Source organism: Penicillium arizonense (assembly GCF_001773325.1).
Source record: "Penicillium arizonense strain CBS 141311 chromosome Unknown PENARI_contig013, whole genome shotgun sequence".
NCBI lineage: Eukaryota > Fungi > Ascomycota > Eurotiomycetes > Eurotiales > Aspergillaceae > Penicillium > Penicillium arizonense.
In genome coordinates, this window is record NW_019173290.1 from 502,952 (window position 1) to 524,304 (window position 21,353).

The 21,353-nt window shown below is 50.6% G+C and overlaps 10 protein-coding genes across 10 annotated transcripts; 3 read left to right on the plus strand and 7 right to left on the minus strand.

Annotated features, from left to right (window-relative positions):
* Positions 1-800: 800 nt before the first annotated feature.
* Positions 801-1,573, minus strand: PENARI_c013G00564 (uncharacterized protein; the record flags this gene model as incomplete). Its single annotated transcript, XM_022633097.1, has 3 exons — positions 801-962; positions 1,030-1,398; positions 1,451-1,573. 3 exons carry the CDS (start codon positions 1,571-1,573, stop codon positions 801-803), a joined length of 654 nt encoding a protein of 217 aa, XP_022487031.1.
* A 215-nt stretch (positions 1,574-1,788) lies between these two features.
* PENARI_c013G06688 (putative alcohol dehydrogenase) lies at positions 1,789-2,954 on the minus strand (the record flags this gene model as incomplete). Its single annotated transcript, XM_022633248.1, has 2 exons — positions 1,789-2,085; positions 2,145-2,954. 2 exons carry the CDS (start codon positions 2,952-2,954, stop codon positions 1,789-1,791), a joined length of 1,107 nt encoding a protein of 368 aa, XP_022487009.1.
* A 1,065-nt stretch (positions 2,955-4,019) lies between these two features.
* On the plus strand, positions 4,020-6,308 carry trpB (tryptophan synthase TRP5; the record flags this gene model as incomplete). The annotated part of the gene is made up of 3 exons (XM_022633213.1): positions 4,020-4,155; positions 4,215-4,518; positions 4,577-6,308. 3 exons carry the CDS (start codon positions 4,020-4,022, stop codon positions 6,306-6,308), a joined length of 2,172 nt encoding a protein of 723 aa, XP_022486817.1.
* Positions 6,309-6,974: 666 nt separating this feature from the next.
* On the minus strand, positions 6,975-8,747 carry PENARI_c013G01050 (H(+)-transporting V1 sector ATPase subunit B; the record flags this gene model as incomplete). The annotated part of the gene is made up of 6 exons (XM_022633112.1): positions 6,975-7,961; positions 8,016-8,123; positions 8,172-8,369; positions 8,427-8,446; positions 8,509-8,593; positions 8,649-8,747. The coding sequence occupies 6 exons, from the start codon at positions 8,745-8,747 to the stop codon at positions 6,975-6,977; spliced, it is 1,497 nt and encodes a 498-aa protein (XP_022486918.1).
* Positions 8,748-9,177: 430 nt separating this feature from the next.
* On the minus strand, positions 9,178-10,993 carry PENARI_c013G04963 (universal stress protein family domain protein; the record flags this gene model as incomplete). Its single annotated transcript, XM_022633201.1, has 3 exons — positions 9,178-9,352; positions 9,407-10,211; positions 10,264-10,993. 3 exons carry the CDS (start codon positions 10,991-10,993, stop codon positions 9,178-9,180), a joined length of 1,710 nt encoding a protein of 569 aa, XP_022486924.1.
* Positions 10,994-11,788: 795 nt separating this feature from the next.
* PENARI_c013G07836 (DnaJ domain protein) lies at positions 11,789-12,752 on the minus strand (the record flags this gene model as incomplete). Its single annotated transcript, XM_022633275.1, has 2 exons — positions 11,789-12,540; positions 12,596-12,752. 2 exons carry the CDS (start codon positions 12,750-12,752, stop codon positions 11,789-11,791), a joined length of 909 nt encoding a protein of 302 aa, XP_022486767.1.
* A 372-nt stretch (positions 12,753-13,124) lies between these two features.
* On the plus strand, positions 13,125-13,805 carry PENARI_c013G08598 (putative DRAP deaminase; the record flags this gene model as incomplete). Its single annotated transcript, XM_022633292.1, has 2 exons — positions 13,125-13,417; positions 13,577-13,805. 2 exons carry the CDS (start codon positions 13,125-13,127, stop codon positions 13,803-13,805), a joined length of 522 nt encoding a protein of 173 aa, XP_022486997.1.
* Positions 13,806-14,164: 359 nt separating this feature from the next.
* PENARI_c013G01590 (OB-fold domain-containing protein) lies at positions 14,165-15,423 on the plus strand (the record flags this gene model as incomplete). Its single annotated transcript, XM_022633129.1, has 2 exons — positions 14,165-14,297; positions 14,654-15,423. The coding sequence occupies 2 exons, from the start codon at positions 14,165-14,167 to the stop codon at positions 15,421-15,423; spliced, it is 903 nt and encodes a 300-aa protein (XP_022486983.1).
* A 444-nt stretch (positions 15,424-15,867) lies between these two features.
* PENARI_c013G11112 (uncharacterized protein) lies at positions 15,868-18,002 on the minus strand (the record flags this gene model as incomplete). Its single annotated transcript, XM_022633357.1, has 4 exons — positions 15,868-15,875; positions 15,923-17,002; positions 17,056-17,158; positions 17,211-18,002. The coding sequence occupies 4 exons, from the start codon at positions 18,000-18,002 to the stop codon at positions 15,868-15,870; spliced, it is 1,983 nt and encodes a 660-aa protein (XP_022486884.1).
* A 791-nt stretch (positions 18,003-18,793) lies between these two features.
* PENARI_c013G05688 (uncharacterized protein) lies at positions 18,794-19,916 on the minus strand (the record flags this gene model as incomplete). The annotated part of the gene is made up of 6 exons (XM_022633223.1): positions 18,794-18,895; positions 18,947-19,078; positions 19,151-19,279; positions 19,337-19,547; positions 19,619-19,645; positions 19,699-19,916. The coding sequence occupies 6 exons, from the start codon at positions 19,914-19,916 to the stop codon at positions 18,794-18,796; spliced, it is 819 nt and encodes a 272-aa protein (XP_022486850.1).
* Positions 19,917-21,353: the final 1,437 nt, after the last annotated feature.

Here is a 21,353-nt window from a genome sequence, read left to right on the forward strand (position 1 = left end):
GGACCCTGATATCCGCTCCATGAGGTTGATTCCGCCCATTGAGAGGAGCGCTGGCCGAGTGCCAAGCCCAATCGTCCAATGTAGGGTGTATATCGCTTAGGCTGTCTCAGTAAGAGGGGAGCTATTATTAGCGAGGTGGGAAACTTTAATGTCGAACGGGAAATATGGAGTATACAGTAGTAGATGGCACTTCGGGCCGTGATTGGGATTCCAGATTACAAATATGTGCAGGTGCGTGAAGTCTATGGCTTGTCAGACCGGCGTGATGGGTCGTTTTCTTCTTTGGGTACTGCACAGGCCTGGGGCTGATTGGCATACGTTGCGCGAATCGTACGCCGTACATGTATTCCGCTGTGGATGTGGTGAGATCTGATATCTAGCGGTGAATAAGTGGTTTTATTATCTGACTTTGCCTTTGCATTCGATGCTACGGTGGTAATCTTTTGATATGTGGATGAGCTTGTGCGCTGACTAGTTGGATGATCGTCTACTTAGTTGGTTTGTGGCTTGATTAGGGTTGTCTCTGATTCTTAGGTGTTTTCCGAGCCAAGCGGATAAAAAAAGGCATGGAGTTGAGTGTCAATGGAGTCCACATTCTGGTCGGATAAGAATAGGCTTGTACATGGCAAGCTGAAATGAGACACAGTGACCGCACTGGTCGACGTAGAAATCCGGACCAGGAACGGACCAATAGCAGACAGAGTTAGACAGTGAGCCCGTGCTTGTGCGAGCATCAAGCCAATGTGTCCACCCCCTTTCGTAGTGCTCTATAAACAGAAACAGCATGAGAATGAAGTGATTCAGAAGATGGAAGCACTCTGTTGGATGCTGCGGTCGTAGCAGACAGGGAAAAGCTTTGACCAAAATGTATACAGCTCTGGTCTGTTCTCCTGTTCCTCGACCAGCCACTTGGCAAATGCGAACTCTGTCTGGAAAGGATTCGTGCTTCGATACGGAGCAACCTGGTTCACGTTAGAGCAAGGCTTACATCAGATAAGTTCGATCAAGATGAGCACAACAGTGACTGACCTCTGAATATCGCTGCAGGGCCTGATGATACTTCTCGGAGAGACCAAGTTTCTGAAGCGTGCTCTGACGGATCCCCTTCGCCGCAATACTGAACGCATGCGTGAGGTTTTCACGTTCCGCAAAGCTCGACTGTCCGAGCACAACGCCGCCCGGTAGCTTTCGGTGCTGATGGGCGTGTGCAACCTCGATCAGCCGTGTGAGCATGTCGGCTTCCCAGTTTTCGAAGAGAGGGTGGCGGAACTCTTTGATGTGTCGCTGCAACAGCCACAGCTCACGCTTCAGGCGGGTGGTGTTAGCTTGCAGCTTCGACAGGCGTCGTTCGATGTGTTTGTTGACGGTTTTTAGGGCATAGTGAGTGGCGTCGATGGACTGCATCAGGCTGTCAGTTGTGATGCATCCCACCGGGATTGCTTTGGCATACCTGATAATCATCGTCATCCCAAGCAGCTTCTTGGACAGAGCGGATCGGGTCCGACACGAGAGGCAGGCCATTACCCCGTGAAACGGACCGAGACACCCGCCCGGAGGGCAGTCGCTTGGACATAATGGAAGAGTGGCAATGAGTGGAAGGGCTATACAATGAGTGGAATGAGTGCTTTTTGGATTGGATAGAGTGACAAGTGCATGAAGATAGAGGTGCGAATCTTATGTGCTCATTGCTGCGTATCTGGAAGGCACCACTGCCACCGTTGTTCCTACCAACGCATTACATTCCATATGTATTGACAGACATCATACATTCATAAGGGGTCATTATCATCACAGCTTGCTGCCGGTGGACTTGCTGAAGTCAATCACCAGTTTACCAAACTGTGTGCCTTGCTTCATGTCTTCGAACAGCCCGTCGATAGCAGACAGGTCATCCAACTCGGTTTGCAGCACCCGAGACACCACGGGGTGAATCTTCTTAGCATTCACAAACTCAATCATCTCCTTAAACTCCTTGCGAGAGCCCATCGTGGAACCACGAACGTCGATGTTCTTGAGAACAGCAGACATCGTAAACGGCATCTTGGGTGAAACCGTCATTCCGTAGATCGAAAGGACACCGCCAGCCTGTCAATGTAAGTATTATGCCCATGAATACACTGATAACATCCCATCGTGGCACTCACCTTAAGCAACTTGACAGATTTCTCGATAGAATCACCACCAGCGCCATCAATGATCGCATCAAAGTTCTTCTTTCCAGCCGGAAGCATACCAAGCAGCTTCTTCTCCCAGCCCTCCTCCTTGTAGCTAACACCACCGGTCGCCCCCAACTCAACAGCCTTCCGAATCTTCTCCTGACTCGAGCTCGTCACAAAGACATGCGCACCCCTCGCAACCGCAAACCGAAGCGCCATTAACGCAACACCACCTCCAATTCCAGTAATCAAAACAGCAGCCCCATCCCCAGAGTTCCTCTCCCCGGCCTTGGTAATCAAAGCCCTCCAACCAGTCAACCCAGTCAAAGGGAGCGCAGCAGCCTCGGCGTCAGAGAGATGCTCCGGCGCCTCCTCAACCTCAGAATACTCAATAGCAAGATATTCCTGCAAGGTCCCCTTATCATAAACCTTTGTGCCACCCATAATCCGGTACCCAGTCGCCTCCTCAGGCCCGTCGGGCGAATCCTTCCAGCCAGCACCGGGGTTGAGAATCACGCGCTTGCCCTGCCATTTCTCTGGACTGGGGACGTCCGGTCCAGCGCCGACAACGAAACCCACTCCGTCTGCTAGAAGGGGCACGTCAAAGGTTACGCCCGGGTACAGGTGTTGGCGGAGAAAGAGGTCGCGGTGGTTCAGTGATGCGGCGGTCAATTTAACTAGCAGCTCACCCCCTTGCGGGGATGGCTTAGGCACAGTCCGCAATGAGAGTGGGTAGTAGACTTGGCCTGGCTTGCCAGGCTTGCCATCAATTGAGGAAATGAAGATCGCTTTGGACATTTTGTTTGTGTATTTGCGGTAAATTGGATATGTTCTATGAATTGTGTTGAAGTAGAGCTTGAGTTGGGGCGTGCGGGGATGTTTCTTTATCGATAACCGAGGCTCACTGACGTATTGGCCGAATGTCCGAGATTACAAAACACGTCTATGATGTTTATTGACCTATGTTGTTCGTAAAAACGGGAGCACTTTACTTTATACTGATTATTTCTGCATCTCTGAAAGCCAGGGAGTTTCAATCCATTCAAACCATTGAAGGCAAGGCTAGCCTTGGGGGTATATCGGGTAACTTGTGTTCAAGTTGTTGACGAGAATGTGCGATTCGCTTTTGTAAATAGTTATGTGGGTATGAAAGCTCGACTTCCTGTCAAATTAACAGAGTGGCTTCTGTCTTAGTATTGAATTACAATGGGACTTCAATGAACGCATCATATGAAAGGCCGAGTTTGATCGGAATGCGCTCGTTGTAGTTGCCAACTAGCTAGACGCCTTTACCAGCAGTGGATGCTATACATGGAGATGGAAGGCAACTGTCTCTTTCATCTTAGCATTACGCTCGAGTATTTATGTTGAGAAAATATCTCTCTGCTGTAGATGGTTCGTTCTATGACTATATATATTGATTATCGTGGGCTGTCAAGGCGCTTCCCAAAGTCATGGAATTCCCCCAAACAAATTCAAGGTATAAGGCGCATAGATACTGGGCTGAGGAGATTCTTATTTAGCTCAGTTGGCATTATAAAACTATTGATCTCCATGGTTGATCGTCAATACAAAGACAGCACGTGATAGGGTCGAACATTCCACGTGATAGCACGTGAACAGACATATGACTCACTATCTTATCACACGTGACCGAGGGGCACCGCATCGAAAATGGCAATGGCAATTGACTCATAGAGCGTCCCTTGACTCTTTTGACAACGTCAATTCTTCTCAATTCAACATTCATATCCCATACCCACACACTACACCGCACAAACCACGGGATTGATAGCCACCACTGGCCTTCCCCATTCTTTCATCTCTACTATCTTAACCCCACATCCTTCACACTGCTCAGCCATGGACCACATTAAGCAGACCTTTGCCAAGTGCAAGGAGCAGAAGCGTGCTGCCCTTGTCGCTTACATCACTGCCGGATATCCCACAGTCGAGGAGGCCGTTGACATCATGCTCGGACTCGAAAACGGTGGTGCTGGTACTGTTATCCCAATCCCGGTGGCACCGGAACAATTTACTGACGGGACTGAAATATAGATATCATTGAGCTCGGAATTCCCTTCACAGACCCCATTGCCGACGGCCCCACTATTCAGACTGCTAACACAAAGGCCCTTGAGAATGGCGTTACTCTCACTACCGTCCTGCAGCTTGTCCGCACTGCTCGCAGCCGAGGCTTGAAGACCCCCCTCCTTCTTATGGGCTACTACAACCCTGTTCTGCGGTACGGAGAGGAGCGCATGCTCAAGGATTGCAAAGAAGCTGGTGTCAATGGTTTCATCATGGTCGATCTGCCCCCAGAGGAGGCTGTTCGTTTCCGTGACCTTTGCGCAGGCGCTGGGTAAGTTTGGATGATTCTATCATTTGTTCTCCACCACAGAAAGCTAATCCTCTATCAGTCTGTCATACGTCCCACTGATCGCTCCTGCCACCTCCGACTCCCGCATGCGCCTACTTTGCAAGATTGCCGACTCCTTCATCTACGTCGTTTCTCGTATGGGTGTCACCGGTGCCACCGGCTCGCTGAGCGCCAACATCCCTGAACTCTTGAGCCGTGTCCACGAATACTCTGGTAATGTCCCCGCCGCATTGGGCTTCGGTGTCAGCACTCGTGAGCACTTCTTGTCCGTTCAGGATGAGGCCGAGGGTGTTGTTATTGGCAGCCAGATTATCACCGTTGTTGGCCAGGCCCCTACTGGTCAGGCCGCCAAGGCCGCTGAGGAGTACCTCTCCAGCGTCACTGGACGCAAGCGCGAGCGTGACGCTCAGGGTGCCCTTACCCACGAGATCAACGTCATCGAGGCTATCCAGAAGGCTCAGCCCTCAGCGGAGGCCAAGCCCACCAAGGTTATCAGCGATGCCGATACTCCTTCCGGACCTGGTCTCGCTGACCAGCTTGAGGCCCTTAACGTGACCAAGAATCCCTCCGCCCAGCCTTCTCGATTTGGTGAGTTTGGTGGCCAGTACGTTCCTGAGTCCTTGATGGACTGTTTGGCCGAGCTTGAGCGCGGCTTCGATACTGCCAACAATGACCCCAAGTTCTGGGAGGAGTTCCGCTCGTACTACCCGTACATGGGCCGACCTAGCAGCCTCCACATCGCCCAGCGTTTGACTGACCACGTCGGTGGTGCCAACATCTGGTTGAAGCGTGAGGATCTCAACCACACTGGTAGTCACAAGATCAACAACGCCCTTGGCCAGATTCTGATCGCTCGTCGCCTGGGTAAGACCCGCATCATCGCCGAGACTGGCGCTGGTCAGCACGGTGTCGCCACCGCTACTGTCTGTGCCAAGTTCGGCATGAAGTGTACCGTATTCATGGGCGCCGAGGATGTTCGTCGCCAGGGTCTCAACGTGTTCCGTATGAAGCTCCTTGGCGCCTCCGTTGTCGCTGTCGAGGCTGGTAGCCGCACTCTGCGTGACGCCGTCAACGAGGCACTCCGCGCCTGGGTTGTCGAACTCGATACCACCCACTACATCATCGGCTCTGCTATCGGACCTCACCCCTTCCCCACCATCGTCCGCACCTTCCAGTCCGTCATTGGAAACGAGACTAAGGAGCAGATGAAGGCTGAACTTGGAAAGCTTCCCGACGCCGTTGTTGCCTGTGTTGGTGGTGGCTCCAACGCCGTTGGAATGTTCTACCCCTTCCAGAACGACCCTAGCGTGAAGTTGATTGGTGTCGAGGCTGCCGGTGATGGAGTTGACACTGGACGTCACTCCGCTACCCTTTCCGGTGGTTCTCACGGTGTCCTGCACGGTGTGCGTACCTACGTTCTCCAGAACGAGCACGGCCAAATTTCTGATACGCACTCCATCTCTGCTGGTCTTGACTACCCCGGTGTCGGCCCCGAGCTGTCCAACTGGAAGGACTCGGACCGTGCCACCTTCATCGCTGCCGACGACAGCCAGGCCCTCGAGGGTTTCCGCGCTCTTGCTCAGCACGAGGGTATTATCCCTGCGCTGGAATCATCCCACGCCGTTTGGGGTATCATGCAGTTGGCCAAGACCATGGGCAAGGGCCATGACATCGTCCTCAACTTGAGTGGACGTGGTGACAAGGATGTCCAGCAGGTTGCTGACGAGCTTCCCCGGCTGGGACCTAAGATCGGCTGGGATCTGCGCTTCTAAGCCTTTCATCCCTGGCTAACTTAGTTGTTTCTTCGCATTTCCCCTTTTCTGGTCGAATTGCATCACTTGATTTGCCTTTGTTTGGGCTCATGCGTTTCGGAAAAGCGTTTTCATTCGGCTTGCAGTCTTTTTCTTTTTCGGTTACTTCTCGATTACTCCAGTCTTTTCTCGGTTACTCTGGGGGTCATCCTCGTACATTTCTACACATAAAATAAGAATTGATACCCCCTTTTTAGACGTCATGGTCCTCCTTGTCATCACGTAGCATTGTAGATCTGGGTTTGGAGTCTCAGTCAAGGAAATACCTCCGTGGCATACGACAGAAGGTCAATAGTTCCTGTTTCTCGCTACAAAATTGACATCTACGACAGGAAGCTCATATCCTACCTCTATTACATAGACCTATTCTACGTAGTCGATTCCTTCTTTAAGCACACGGCCTCAGAAATATGGTTCGATATTGTATCATGCTTTACTAGACCAGAGAAGACAGCAAGAATCAAGTAGTATGACCGCAGAGCAAAATAAGTAGCCGCAACAAGAACAGAAACAGGAACAAGAAAGGACTATATGCAGTTGACACGGACAAACGGTACACATACAGCCCCGCCAAAATGCTTTCTCTTCATTTCATCCTCTACTCTCCCAAGAACACTCGCGGACACATCATGCGTCGATAAGGTTCTCGTCTGAGTTATCGCGCGCATCCTTGTTAGGGACCTTGCGGCCCTGGCGGGCATAGAATTCGTCCAGGATACGCTTGGGCACACGGTTAAGGAGCTCCTTGGGGTAAATGCGAAGGAGGTTCCAGGCGATGTCGAGAGATTCCTGAATTGTGCGAGACTCGTAGGCAGACTGGCTGATGAAGGTGCGTTCGAATTTCTCGAGGAATTCGAGGGAGAGCTTATCCTCCGAGGACAGAGCTTCCTCTCCGACGACGGCTTTCATGGCGGCGGCATCACGACCGATGGCGTACTTGGCGTACAGCTGGTTGGAGACATCGCCGTGGTCCTTGCGGGTGCGGCCCTCGCCAATGGCGGACTTCATTAGACGTGACAGTGACGGCAGGACGTTGATTGGCGGGTAGATACCGCGGTTGTCGAGCTGACGGTCAATGAAGATCTGGCCCTCGGTAATGTAACCAGTCAAATCGGGGATGGGGTGGGTGATATCATCGTTAGGCATGGTCAGAATGGGAATCTGTGTGATGGAACCGTTACGGCCCTCGACTCGTCCAGCACGCTCATAGAGAGTGGCCAAATCCGTGTACATGTAACCGGGGTAACCACGACGACCGGGGACTTCTTCTCTGGCAGCGGAAACCTCACGAAGGGCATCACAGTAGGCAGACATATCGGTCATAATGACCAGACAGTGCTTCTCAAGTTGGTAGGCGTAGTATTCGGCGGTGGTCAGGGCGAGACGAGGAGTAATAATACGCTCAATAGTTGGGTCGTTTGCCAAGTTAAGGAACAAGGTGACACGCTCCATACTACCGTTCTCCTCGAAGTCACGAGTGAAGAAACGAGCAGTTTCCATGTTAACACCCATGGCGGCGAAGACGATAGAGAAGTTGTCCTCGTGATCGTCGTGGATGCCCTTACTAGGCTTCGCTAGACTGGCCTGTCGAGCGATCTGGGCAGCAATCTCCGACTGCGTGTGTTGTTAGCAAGAGATCATATCTTAACGGTGTTATTGGCCACGTACATGGGGTAGACCGGCAGCAGAGAAGATAGGAATCTTCTGTCCACGGGCAATAGAGTTCATAGTGTCGATAGCGGAGATACCGGTGGAAATGATTTCCTCGGGGTACACCTTGCGTCCCATTAGCAGAGCTCCAACTCATATTGGTAATGCACATACTCGCGAGTAGGGGTTGATAGGTTGGCCGTTGATATCCAGGTAGTCCTCTGCCATAACCTTGGGTCCCTTATCGATGGCACGTCCCGAACCGTCGAAGACTCGACCCAGCATGTCCTCGGACACACCAAGCTTCAAGCTGTGGCCGCTAAATTCGACTTTGGTCTTCTTCACATCGATACCGGAAGTGCCTTCGAACACCTAGTCTGCGTTAATGCCTTGCACATGAGGGGCGATGGATAGCGGTCTCATCTGTACCTGAACGACTGCTCGGTTTCCTATTTGTGTAGATAAGTCAGCCTCTGGGTAGTGTATAAACGGCAGAAAGTGGGTGACCGACCTCTGGCTTCCAGCACCTGACCCGATCTTTCAGTGCCGTCAGCTAATCTCAAGCTGACGATCTCGTTGTACCGGGGGAACTTGACCTATTCCCAATATTCATTAGCAAGGTGTTCCCGGATGATGGTCCGGCGGTCTCACATTGTCCAACACGACCAGAGGCCCATTGATTCCCCCGATGGTGTTGTAGCGGATCCGGGGCTTGATGGAGCTCATCCGGGGGTCATCCATATCGGCCATAATGAACAAAGAAAGGGTAGTATGGGGAGGTTAAAGGTGGGACGGGGGGTTCCAGCTGTCTCGACGGGACGGGGAGCTTGGGCGGTGAGTGGGTCGTGATGATTGCGTCGGTATTTTCTTGGCATTTACAGAGTACATCCTCACTTATTTGATATTCATTGGTAGATTGAAAGAATTCGTGATAGCAAAAGGATAGAAACCATGATGCTAAAACTTCAGTTGTCTAAATTTATCTACGAATGATAGCCGGCACGGGAGATTAGAATGATTCATGACAACGGGGTATATTCATACATGTTAACAGCGAGAAAGCAAGAATCCCAGGTTTGATGCACCGTCTCAACCGCTGAGCATGATGCTAGTAGTCTCATAATGATCCATGAAAATGCAAGCAAGAGGGAACCAAAGGAAAAAGAGAGCCCATAACCAATTAGTCCACTTTGGCCTGAGAAAGACTCTTCGGGGTAATCAAATTATTAGAAAGGCGCACGTTTGCGCTGCTGAGCCTGCCCTTGGAAGAATGTCTCTTCAGCTTTCGACGGGCGACCATCACCGGCACTGAAGATTTGGAAAGTAGGTAGTTGGAGAACGAGCCGAGAAGCACACTAATATTGTGTTACTTTGTACATGCAATGACATGATTGAAAGAATGGACTTACCCCTTCAGAGCACTTTGACCTCGGGCACCCACAATAACAAGTGTCGGTTCGAGTTCATCAATAGCCTCAGTGATCATGGACTTCGGGTTCTTGCAGTGAATAACCTCAACAGCAATGCGAACCTGTAGCACCGTTTTCCGCAGCAGCTTTACACAGGTCTGAGACACAGTTTCGACTGCCCTCACCCGTTCCGCTTCAGCCATTGATGACGCCCGGGAATCAGCAGAATGCGCCTTGCTGGCGGTTCCGGGACCAAGACGACCCAGGATCGTTCGGGATCCATAGCCAGAATTCTGTGCTTCCTTTGTCTGTGTGCCAACGACCGCTGTTGCGTCTTTGATCACTTTGGCTCCCTCGCCAACCTGCACAGCCGAGGTACTCGTAGAATCCTCGGGCATAACGTAGATGGCGAATATTGTGTCACCATCCCTGAGGACTGTGCCGATGGTCCACTCGAGGGCATATACAGACTCTTCACTTAAGTCGGTGGCGACCAGATACTTACGTCGGCGTCGGCGGATCCCGTCGCCGACGTCTGACAAGCCTGAAAAGTTTCCGCGAACAATTGTTCGGATGGATCGGTTGTGCACGCCATTATCAATGGCTGACATGGAAATGCTGAGCTTCTGTGCACGATGAATGTCGCCAATTTCCGCTTCATCGTCGGACCCGTAAGGTGTACCAGCCACTGACTGGATACGAGGGGTCGGGATATCGAAACTCGTCTGTGGATGCACAACAGCTTTCAAAGCTGATTTCCGAGGTTTCTTCTCCTGGGGCCCCGTCGTCTTCTCATTTGCTTTTTCTAACATGGGGTCAGTTCATCGCGCTTCAGCATGATTGAAACATCAACATACGCTCTGTCGGCTTGGGCTCCTCATTCTTGGACTTTTCAAAGTCGTCGGGTGTGATAGATGTGATATCAGCCCTCTTTTTGCGACCTCGCATACCCTCGTTGGTGCTGTCGTCGTCACTTGAAGTGTCGTCGCCTTCATCCTCACTGCTTTCAATTATATTCTTGTCGCGGTCAAATACATCCTTGGCCAGTCGTTCCCCGTTTTCCTCCACGGCAGCCGGTTTGACATAATCAGGAAGACTTCCAGAAGAGTTGGGCAAGGCTTCATCTGATTTATTCAGATGGTCGTGGATATGGACTGTCTTTCCTTTCCCTGTGTTGTTAGGAGTAGGCTGTATTGACTCTACATGGATAGAATGGCTCCCGGATGAGCTCGGGCGACCCCTCTCCGGCGAGGTAGAGGATCTGGAGTCAAGGGATGAACCACGCTGGATGGAACCTCGCGATGAGTCTCTCCCGCGGGAAAAGCTCCTCGGGAAGAGTCGTGATTCTAACCCAGACATCATGGCTGCCATGCCCTTCCGGCCCTGGGACTTGTCCCGGGCTTGCAGGAAGCGCTTTTTGGAATGTGACTGCTCCGAAGGAGAGGCAGAAACCTCGAACTTTGCATCTCCATCGGTGCCAAGACGGCTCGATGGTGTACCAGTCTCAACGGCATGATCGGATGAACTCCGGGGTAGAGCTTCGGGTTCGGCCCTGGTCCTCTCCGGCGAGCTCGGAGCAGACGCCATATCTGAATAACTCATGCGCAAAGGCGACGAGACGAGTGGCTCGACTGGACTGCGGGTTCCGCGAGCTCTAGGTGAACAAGTCCCCGCACTATTCTTTGGCGGGGCAATCAGCAGGCTTTGCAATGCACGGCTTAAACCAGTTGGTTTCTCATCAATCGGAGTTGTCGAGATGGTTGATCGACCTAAGCTTTTGAGTTGCTCAGTGTTGGATATGGGGGAAGTTCCAGTGTGGTACGACAGCGGTACCGCCTCCGGTGGGGAATCCATCGAGCCGCTGCAACGACGCCAAGCGCTGAGGAATGTGGAGCAGATCGTCCTTTTATGACGATTGCGCTGGGGATGTTCTGGATTATCTGCGTTTGATCAGCTAGAAGCCTTAGAAATGAGCTCTGGAAGCTCACTGGAAGGTAAAGATGGAGCTCGGTCGCGGACGGTATAGCCCATTCAAACAAATGGGATTTGCTTGGACATCTTGACTGCAGAATTCAAAGTCAAAGAAAGAATGCAAGGGATTGCGGGGAGAACAAAGATCAGTCCCCAAGTGGGAGAAGGCGCCAGCCCAAGGCGAGGCTTCCTGCTGCAGCCACTGCGGCTGCATAGATATTACAAGTTGGCGTCCCAAGAGGATACATACATCTAAGCGGTTAAAGACCCTATCTTGCGTCTTTGACTAGAATACACCGAGCAAAGAGTAATAAATATGAATTCAAACTAGGTATGCCAACCTGATGCAATCAACTCCTAGACAAAGATGAACGCCGAAACATGATGCATAAACATGAAAGCAAGACTACCTCAAGCCTTGGACCTCTTCGACTTGGGCTTTGCACCTTCCTTAGATTGCTTCCGAGCACCAACAGCAGCAAAGGCCTCCTCTGAAGGCTCATCCTCAACACCGCGCTTCCTCCCAGTAGGTTGCGCATATTTCTCCTCCAGACGAGCCAAGAACCCAGCACCACGATCCTGCTGACGTTTGGTAATCATAGCCTGGAGATCATCCAGACTACTCTCAGAGCCCTTAGACCCCTTCGCAGCCTCCTTCTTCTTCTTATCCTCAATTTTCTTCGCCAACTTCTCCGCCTCCTTAGCCTCCTTCTGAGCCTTCTTCACCCGCTGCTTTTTCTTCGCCTCAGGCTCCTGGGAATAATCCTCGAAATCCTCCACTTCTCCGTCCGCAATAGCCTGATCAATAATGGCACGGAACCGCTCATCGTCATCAAGGACATTGGACAGCATGACAGTCTCGTAGATCCCATCCATGTCGCCCTCGTGCGTGGTATACGCAGCAAGCAGATCCTTCTTCTCCTCGTCTGAGTTTTGGTACTTCTTCTGGAAGTCCGAGATTGCACGTTTGTCGAGCATCGCTGATAGCTGTTCACGGTAGAAGTCCATCCAGTTGAAGTCGCCGTCTTCGCCAAAGGCTTCGTCTGTGCTGCCGGTGCGGTCGTATATGTTGCGTCGGCGTGGGTCGGAGAGGACACCGTATGCCAGCGCGATGCGCTGGAATTTCGCATTGGCTTCTTCGCGCGCATCTTCGCTGACCTTGTCTAGTATGGAGTTAGTTCATCTCTCTTTCTGGGCGTGTTTGGGGAAATTGCCTACCAGGATGGTTTCTCAATGCACTCTTCTTGTATGCGCTCTTGATCGCATCTGTTGTTGCGTCTGATGCTACACCGAGAATTTTGTAAAGGTTCTCCTCGATGGAGGGCATTTCCTCGTCTGAGGCATGGTGTTGTTCGGGTTTCGCGCCTTTCGCCATTGCAACACACAACAGCTGGGTATAAGCTTTGTTGAAAATAAGTGACAGTAAATTGTTTCAATCCAAATATTTGGAACAAAGATTTTTGTCTCCTTAAAAGATCAACACAAGTGTAGTGACTTCGTCGCCTTTCAAGCTAACGCGATTTGACGCGCCGGACCATTTCGTCATTTTGCCACAAATCCCCGCCTTCACAACCAGCCCACTTTGAACACTTCAAGCTCTCTACAACGCCACTATTCTCTCTCAACTTTCAAAAGCTGCATATACGTTTCAATCTACAATATACATCAATCTAATCTACAATCTACCGGCTTATCCCCCACCCATACCACAGAAAAACCTATCAATTACCAATCAACCTCACCCACCATGACGACAAACACCTCCCCTCACACAGCCTACATAAAGAAATGCCTCGCCTTAGCCGAGAAATCACCACCGCGCCCAACAAATTTCCGAGTCGGCGCCCTCCTACTCTCCCGCAAAGACAACGACCCAACCTTCACAGACGACCGCATCCTCTCAACAGGGTACACAATGGAACTAGCAGGCAACACACACGCCGAGCAATGCTGTTTCTCAAACTACGCAGCCGTACACAACGTGCCAGACGACCAAGTCAGCACAGTTCTCCCCGCTGAGCCAGGCCGCAAGCTCATCATGTATGTAACGATGGAGCCGTGCGGGAAACGGCTGTCTGGGAATGCGCCGTGTGCGCAGCGCATTGCGCGGACGACGGAGGGGGGTAGAGAGGGGGTTCATAAGGTCTATTTTGGGGTCAAGGAGCCTGAGACTTTTGTGGGTGAGTCTGAGGGGTGTAGGATGTTGACTGAGGCGGGGATTGAGTGGGAACATGTTTCTGGGTTGGAAAGGGAGATTTTGACGGTTGCTACTGCTGGTCATGAGAATGGCGAGGAGGAGGTTCGGGCTGCTCTTGGTGAGAAGGGGACTGATATTGATGATATTAGTCCCGAGGAGAGGAGGAGGCAGGAGGAGGCTCCGAGGAATCCGAAGAAGAGGATGATGGAAGGGGAGATTTCTCTCTATTGATAGAGGAGATACAACAGTATCTGCATAATATTTTCCTCCCTGATCTCTGCTAAAAGTTTAGCAACAAGGTACTTAGCCACTTTAGCTGGTGCAGAGTTCCCTGGGGCCTGAGAATGACGTAGAATCAAGCACAAAATCAGAATAGTGGAATCATCTTGTAGGTGGTTGTGTCCATATATTCCAATATAGAGATATAAAGGATATGGGAACTACAACCAACACGCGCCACGCGACTTGATATACAAACACGTGACCCTAACCAACATTCAATTCCAGTCCAACCTCATCCACGAGCAACAATATCTCAATATCCAGATTCTACATTCCCTAAACAAGACACTCAAGACAAAGATGACCCAATGGCGACAGACAATAATGTGGACCTCACTTTCTACCCCGCATTCTGCTTCAAAGCGTCACCAACGCACTTCACCTGGGTGAAGATGAGTGCCGCAGATGTGCACCGTCTCCGAAGATTGAAAGAGTTTGTTGGTAGGTTATTTTAGAGCTTCTTTGAATCCTGGTCATTTCTTTATCCCTTGAAGATCGACACGTATAGTGTTCTTGTGCATTTCCGGGTTATTCACGGGTACTCTAATGCCGAGACCGAGACACCCTAAATAAGGCGACAGCGTGAAGAGTTGATATCTTCACTTTCACTTTGAGTGTTTATACTTCACTCTTATTTTGTATGGGGTTTCCTTTGATTCCGCTGCTTTATGCATGGGGAATAATCCAATATGCATTACGCTCACTTTCCCCAATATCTATCTGTCTACCACAACCCTCCCCGAACTATATAATCAGAATAACACAAAACAAAGAACCCAAAGCTAACAACCTACCAGGCCAAAACATATTTTTCTACAACAACCACCCAATCCGCTTCGTTAGCCTAGTAGGCCTAATAGTGGCACGAACAGAGATAACTCGACGAACAATCCTAACGCTGGACGACAGCAGCGGCGCCACAATCGACATAGCAGTCCTACAACAAACCCAACCAAATCCAAAACCGAACAGCAATAATAGCAGCATATCGACCAGAAACACCAACCAAACCACAAGTGATCAAGCAGACTTAGAACCAGAACCAACCCCCTGGTCCAACTTCTCCATCACCTCAAAACCACACCCCAGCCAAAACCCCAACCCCCAGCAAACACACATGACAGCAACAGAAAACGACCCAATAAACATAACATCCCTCCAGCCAGGAACAACAATCCGAATAAAAGGAACACTCTCCCTCTTCCGCTCAAGCATGCAAATAAACCTGGAACGCTTCACACTAGTCCCAGACACAAACGCTGAAATGGCATTCCTAGACGAGCGCCTACGGTTCCTGATCGAGGTCCTCTCCGTGCCCTGGGTGTTATCCGATGCCGAGGTTGAGGGGTATAGAGTTGATGCTGAGATGGGGGATGTGAGGGCCTTGGAGGAGCGGCGGAGGATTGAGAGGCGAGGTGTTAAACGGCGTGAGAGGGAGGAGAGGGATGCGAGGGTTATTGCGAAGCGGTATGAGCGGGAGGAGAGGGAGAGAGAGAGGGAGGGGGCTGTTTGTCGGGAGGATGGGGTTAGGGTTATGAGGAGGTTTGGGTGGGGGGATGATAAGTGATAGTAATGATACTCAAGGGCTGTATATACAATTGCTTTCATGGTTTATGATAATGTACTATGACTCGACTCTGAAGAGCTGGTATGAGAGGGATATGGGCTGTGATGAACAATTCACTTTTCCACTCGATGCTATCCACAAATTACATATCAACAGATATATTCAAGATGACAAAGCTCGACATTAAATCATCAGTCATGCATACAAATCCCCAAAAAGAAGGGGTATCTTCGTTGCCATGAAACGCCAAGCTGGAGTATGAAACACATAAAAATGATAACAAAAATGGAGACAAAAAGCAAAGACCCCGGAAACAAGCATAAAAGCAGAAAAAGAGCCCAAATGGAAAGTAGTTATCCATGTCCATGTCCATATCAATACACCAGATGAATTATCAACATCAACATCAACATCCCTTACTACTATTCTTACCGATAATACTTATCATACCCCTGCCCATGAGTATGAACAGGTCCCCCACCCTGTCCGCCAAGCATACCACGATAATAATCTTCATCGGGACGAGCACTACTTCCGCGATGATGATAGAACCGCCTGGGCTCATCAACTTCTGGCGAAGCAGAAGTAGGAGATTCCATGTACTGCAAATCCTGCGCCGAAACGCCCCCATACCGTGGCAAATGCTCGCGCTCACGGTCCCGGCCTAACAGGTCACTCTCCGAGTGTCTGTAATCGCCAGTGCGCTGGTTCACACTTCGAGATGAGCTGCGCGAGCTACGGGAGAAGCGTCGGCCGGGTGTTGTACCTGGGCCTGAGCCTGAGCCCGTGCGGGCATAGAGCGAGTCTCGGTCGTAGGCGTCTGGCATTGTCGTTCTGGATGGCGGTGGTGGGTGGGATTTTATGTTTGCGTCTGATTGTCTTGGCGTGGAGAAGGAGCCGCTGTGGTTGTGGCTTGGGGCTTGGGAGCCTGAGCCTGAGCCTGAACCTGAGCCTGAACCTGAGCTGGGGCCTTCGTAGACTTTGCCGCCTCCTGGGGTTGCTCTGTAGGGTTTGCGTTCGCGCTCGATTGGGGCGGAGGGGATTGTTTCGTCTCCGTCGTCGATCATGACCGGGGAGGTGGAGGCTGTTCTTACCCTCGGTTTTGCTGCGGGCGGGGATGATTTCGCAGGTGGTGGTCGGCCTCGTTCGTATGAATGAGTTCGCTCTGTGGAAGATGTGGTTGACGTGGGGGATCTTCTTGAGCGGGTGGCTTCGTCGCGTTCCTCGTCAGTGATTTCGGGGAGGTCGACGCCGCATTGCTTCATCATTTGATTTTCTATTTCTTCTCTGATCTTGAGATCACCGATATCTGGGAAGAGGCGGCGCGGGATTTCCTTGGGGAAGCGCTCTTTCTTGTCGTCGGGGTTGCTGATTGGCATGTTGAGAACTGCTTTTTGGAGTCGCTCGTATTCCCGCTCGGGGTGGGCGAGGATCATTAGAGTAGCCCATCTCTCGAAGCCTTTTGGTGTCAGGCCTGGAATGTCAGGGCGTTCTCCAAGCTTGTCTTGTACAAGATGATGCTCGGCCTCGACATCGCGGAATAGGCGTGAGATTGACGATGTGCGATCATCGAAGATATCTGGACGTCTACTGTCAGCATCTGGACAACAGAAACATGTATGGGATACTAACCATGCCATGGGTAAGAATCCGACGAAACATGAGTATCCTTGTAAAACTTCTGAAGTTTGTGAGGAACAATGACGATAGTATTTCCAGGAGGATAATCCTCAATCTGCCCAAGTCAGCCACCCATGCACAGACACCAAACGAAAGGAAGGACGTACCAAATGAAGCGCAATACCACGCAAGAACTGACCAAGCCTGTTCGTAGGCTTCCCATCCTCAAACAACTTCCCCCAAATCCGCTCAAGAGTTGTCATCTCCGTAACAGTAGCATCGCGATCTGGCGGCTTTGGTCTAGCCTCCATTTTGGGATTACTGGGCGCACTCCCCTGGCTCGACATGGAGCCTCGCTTTTCAAAGACCGGATCGGGAGACGGTTTCGGACTGGGACGACTATCACCATACTCAGACTCAACGTATGGCTCAACGTATGGCTGGAAAGGTTCCTTGCTATCACCCGAGACAGGGACAGATGGGGGGATAGAGTTGCTCCGTGCAGCCATGGTAGGAGGGGACTCAGCATGCGGGCGCACCGATGGCTCTGTTTGCCAGGCTGGTTGTTGCGATTGCGAGCGGAGCGGGGGTGGACCCGGGACTGAAGGTGATCCTTGTAGGTTGTCCAGGCCGGTTGATTTGAGTTGCTGGATGACCGTCGCTGTGATCTGTGACAGCACCTCTGGCGATAGATAGCCTGTAGAGCCGCTGTTGTGGACGGCGGAGTTTACGGCGTCGTTGATGGCACCTGGGTTGTGGTTCTGGTGCTGTCCTGGGTATCGCGGTTCGGGGTATAGCTCTGGGTTTGGGGCTGGCGGGCCGGTCGGCATCTGCGGCTGCGGCATGTTGATGCGCTCCTCGTATTGAGTTGGGTATGGAGGATTCGGCGAGTAGCCGTCGTTTGGAGGGTTCATGGAGCCCGTTTGGTAAGGGTTGGAATAGTACCCATCGTAGGCCATGGGGTCCAATGGAGGTGTAAGCTCTCTTTCCGGGTGTATCAGTGTGTGAATACGCAGGAATCAAGAATCAGCCACAGAGAGGTTGGGATTTCTAGAAAGAAGAAAAGTCGGATAAACTGAGGGGCTCCAGGGCTGGTGGGGGAGGGGGGCAAGTGAAACGTTGTGGCGATCGCAGCCACCGACAGTGCTTCAGACGTCACACTATGTTATGGTGTCCGCTCTTTAATATATTAGAGTGCCACAATTTTTCACTGTCATATTACTAGTCTGCATCGGAGCGTCATGATCGGCAGCTTACTATGCATCTTCCATGCGATATGTGCATTAAATACGATTTCGTCGCGCCTATCATAGGGAGAAAGGGCACTTTTTTCAGCGATCCAAGCATGTCATCGCCAGCTGTCGGTTGGGATCCGATGGGTTCAGGTCCCGATCAGCAGACCGGAGGGCTGAACTATATATTCTAATGCTCATATCCCGATATTATGAATATTATATTCAAGAATAGTATATTAATAAAAGGGTCTATTGATATGTTTTGCCTGAATCAGATCGGATATTTATAGAATGTTTGTTTACTGTGGGGAACCGATTGTCATTACCACCGACTCAACCATGGATCGTTGTAATTTATGCTTACAAGTATATGTATACGGGATTGCATTTCATCTCATTGTCCTAACTCCATGGGAAAATAGAAAAGTAGCAAATATGGAATCAAAGGAAAAACTGCCAGCCTATTTCACTGAACCGGTGAAAATCTCAGAACCGATGCATATGCCTCCAGCAGATCACAGGAATTTCTGTCCGTTAGACTCATCAGTATGGCCACAACGGACGGGAGAAGGAGCCCACTTAGGCGCAGGAAGAGGCGGCATGTGGTGACGGACGCTCTATATATGTGTTAGCGAGCCCTCTATTGATAAGGAATATCTGAAACTCACGGGAATGCGGGCAAAGCGTTTGGGCATAGAGGGGTTGCCAACAGGGAGACCACTGGCGCTGCCACTGCGAATATGGTTACGACGGGCCCAAACAGCATTCTCGTACTCGTCGAGGCTCTCGTCATGGTCTGCCTAAAAGGACAATCATTGTGTCAGTAATTTATGATTCCCCGGTTGTCCGTCCATATAGTGTTCATCATTCACCAATGCCAATGCTGCATCCACCTCAGCCCCGGAGCCAGACTTGTTTCCCTCCTCACATATGCTTTGCATGGCGATCATCTCAGCCTCAGGGTCAATTGACATCTGGTAGTCCATGCAAGGCTGGCAGTACTATACAAAAGCATCAGTTATTGAACATGTCAGAAATCAGGGTAGCACAGAACGCACAGGGGTCTCGCGGGTACGCTGGTTACGAGAGAAGTAGTCAATGCCACGATAGTGACCGCAAAGGTTGCACTTCAGCTCAACGACCTGGCTTTGAGAACAGGTAACACACTTTGCAACCTCTTGGGTCGGGATAATGTCGAAGCCTTCATCAAAAATTGCCTCGCGGAGGTAGCTGAGCTGGTTCGAGGAGTATTCAAATTGGGAGCGAGCGCTGTGGCAGACACAGCAGGTGATCCTATACTTGTGAGTGACACAACGCACAGGATGGTATGGGATACTTACAAAGCAGGGAGATCAATCCGGTCGAGACTGTAGAAATTGTCAGCATACTTTGTTCATGGTGTTGGTCTTGTTAGACTCACGCTTGGCGGACTTCCTCGTCATAGCCTCGGGGGTAAAGCTTCGAGGGACGTTTGCGGCGTGTGGTCATCATGGTTGCGAGGGTACTCTCGAGTTTCTCGAGCGGCGTGCGTGGAAGTACGAATCGAACGAGGGGAGGAGAGCCATTAAAAGGCCGCTCAACACCTGTTTGGGCGAGAGCATTTCCTGGGGCGTTGTTCATTCCGGAAATGAGGGACATCGTCGATTCACTTGGCTCACTCCAATTCATCATGTTGTCACGATTCCTCTATGCTCACTTTTACGTTCAATAGGTGTCAAATAATATGGAGTTCTTGTTCCTATTATGCTGTATTAAATGAAGAAGAAGCAATGCCTAGGATAGCCATGCAAATTGGGCAAAGAATAGAGCCGCCTTCATTAACTGTGAAATGATCTGATTTCCAGGCAAACACATCTCTGCTTCATATATGAACCCTCAGGTCTGGATCGTAATAGAAGTATCAGACGAATGGAATAGGATACGATGGCAACAAAGAGGGCAGATATAGAGTTAAGAAATCTCAAGCCGACCAGTGTGGCTGTCCACGCTCATTCCAGATCTAGGAAGACAACAAGAAACAGAACAAGATGGTTTCATACCGATCAAGCCGAGCAGTACAACGGGGGTCATGGATGTGTATACAGTGCCACTGATGAAGTATCGGACAGTCTCTACGCGGAAGCCCCGAAGCGAGTATACCGTTTCATGCATTGTTTTCGCCCTACGTTGGCCTCTCTTTTTCCATCTCTTTCTTTTTGCCCATCTTCGAGTGAGTGCCTCGGGTTGTAGATATGTAAAAATGGTGGGCTAACCATGTACGTTATAGAAAGTAGGGGGTGTGAAAGGACTTACGGCCTACAACTGTAACTTATTATCTTTCGCGTCAAGTTCATCGCTTTTTAGGAACAAAGGATATCAAAGGAGTTACCAGAGAGTTGCTTTAGTCAAGAAATGGTCCCTCGATCCTCGAATCCATACCTCACAAGGTTAACCAGAGGTCAAATTTCCGCTCTCAACCATACCTCAAAAGGGGCAATATCATTTCGAAGGAGCATCGGAGAAACAATTCTATCAAATCCTTCAAACCCCCCATCCAAAAATGCCTCAGAAACAAAAGGTAAGTTATCAAAATAATGCCACCGCCACCGTCACAGAACCACAAAAGGGGCAAACAAAGCGCCACACCAAAACAACTTATAAGGTTAAGCAAAATATTCCAACAATACTGTACTCCATAACACCAACAACCTCGGCAAAACAACCAAGACCGCAAGCGAGCAATAACAATAACAATAAACAGACCACTATCCGATCCCCAAATAGAAGCAATAGTCTGACTGATTTACAGACCGTAATTGCCTATAAAAGATGAAAGCACACCACCCCACCCCATGATGCCTGAAGCCGGCGCTAATGCTAATGTTAATATACCGGCCACATGCCAAATCCCGAACAGGGGATAGTTTCAAAATCAACCACAGGCCGGAGATTATGTCCCAGTATGCTGGGAAGGGGGTTAGGTTGGAAATGACACGCATACGGAGTGTAGACCCAGTTGCAAACAGGGGAAGGGGGCGAGGGACTACACTGTAGAGGGGAAGGGGGGCGGGAGAGGGGCAAATGGTAAAGGGGAAT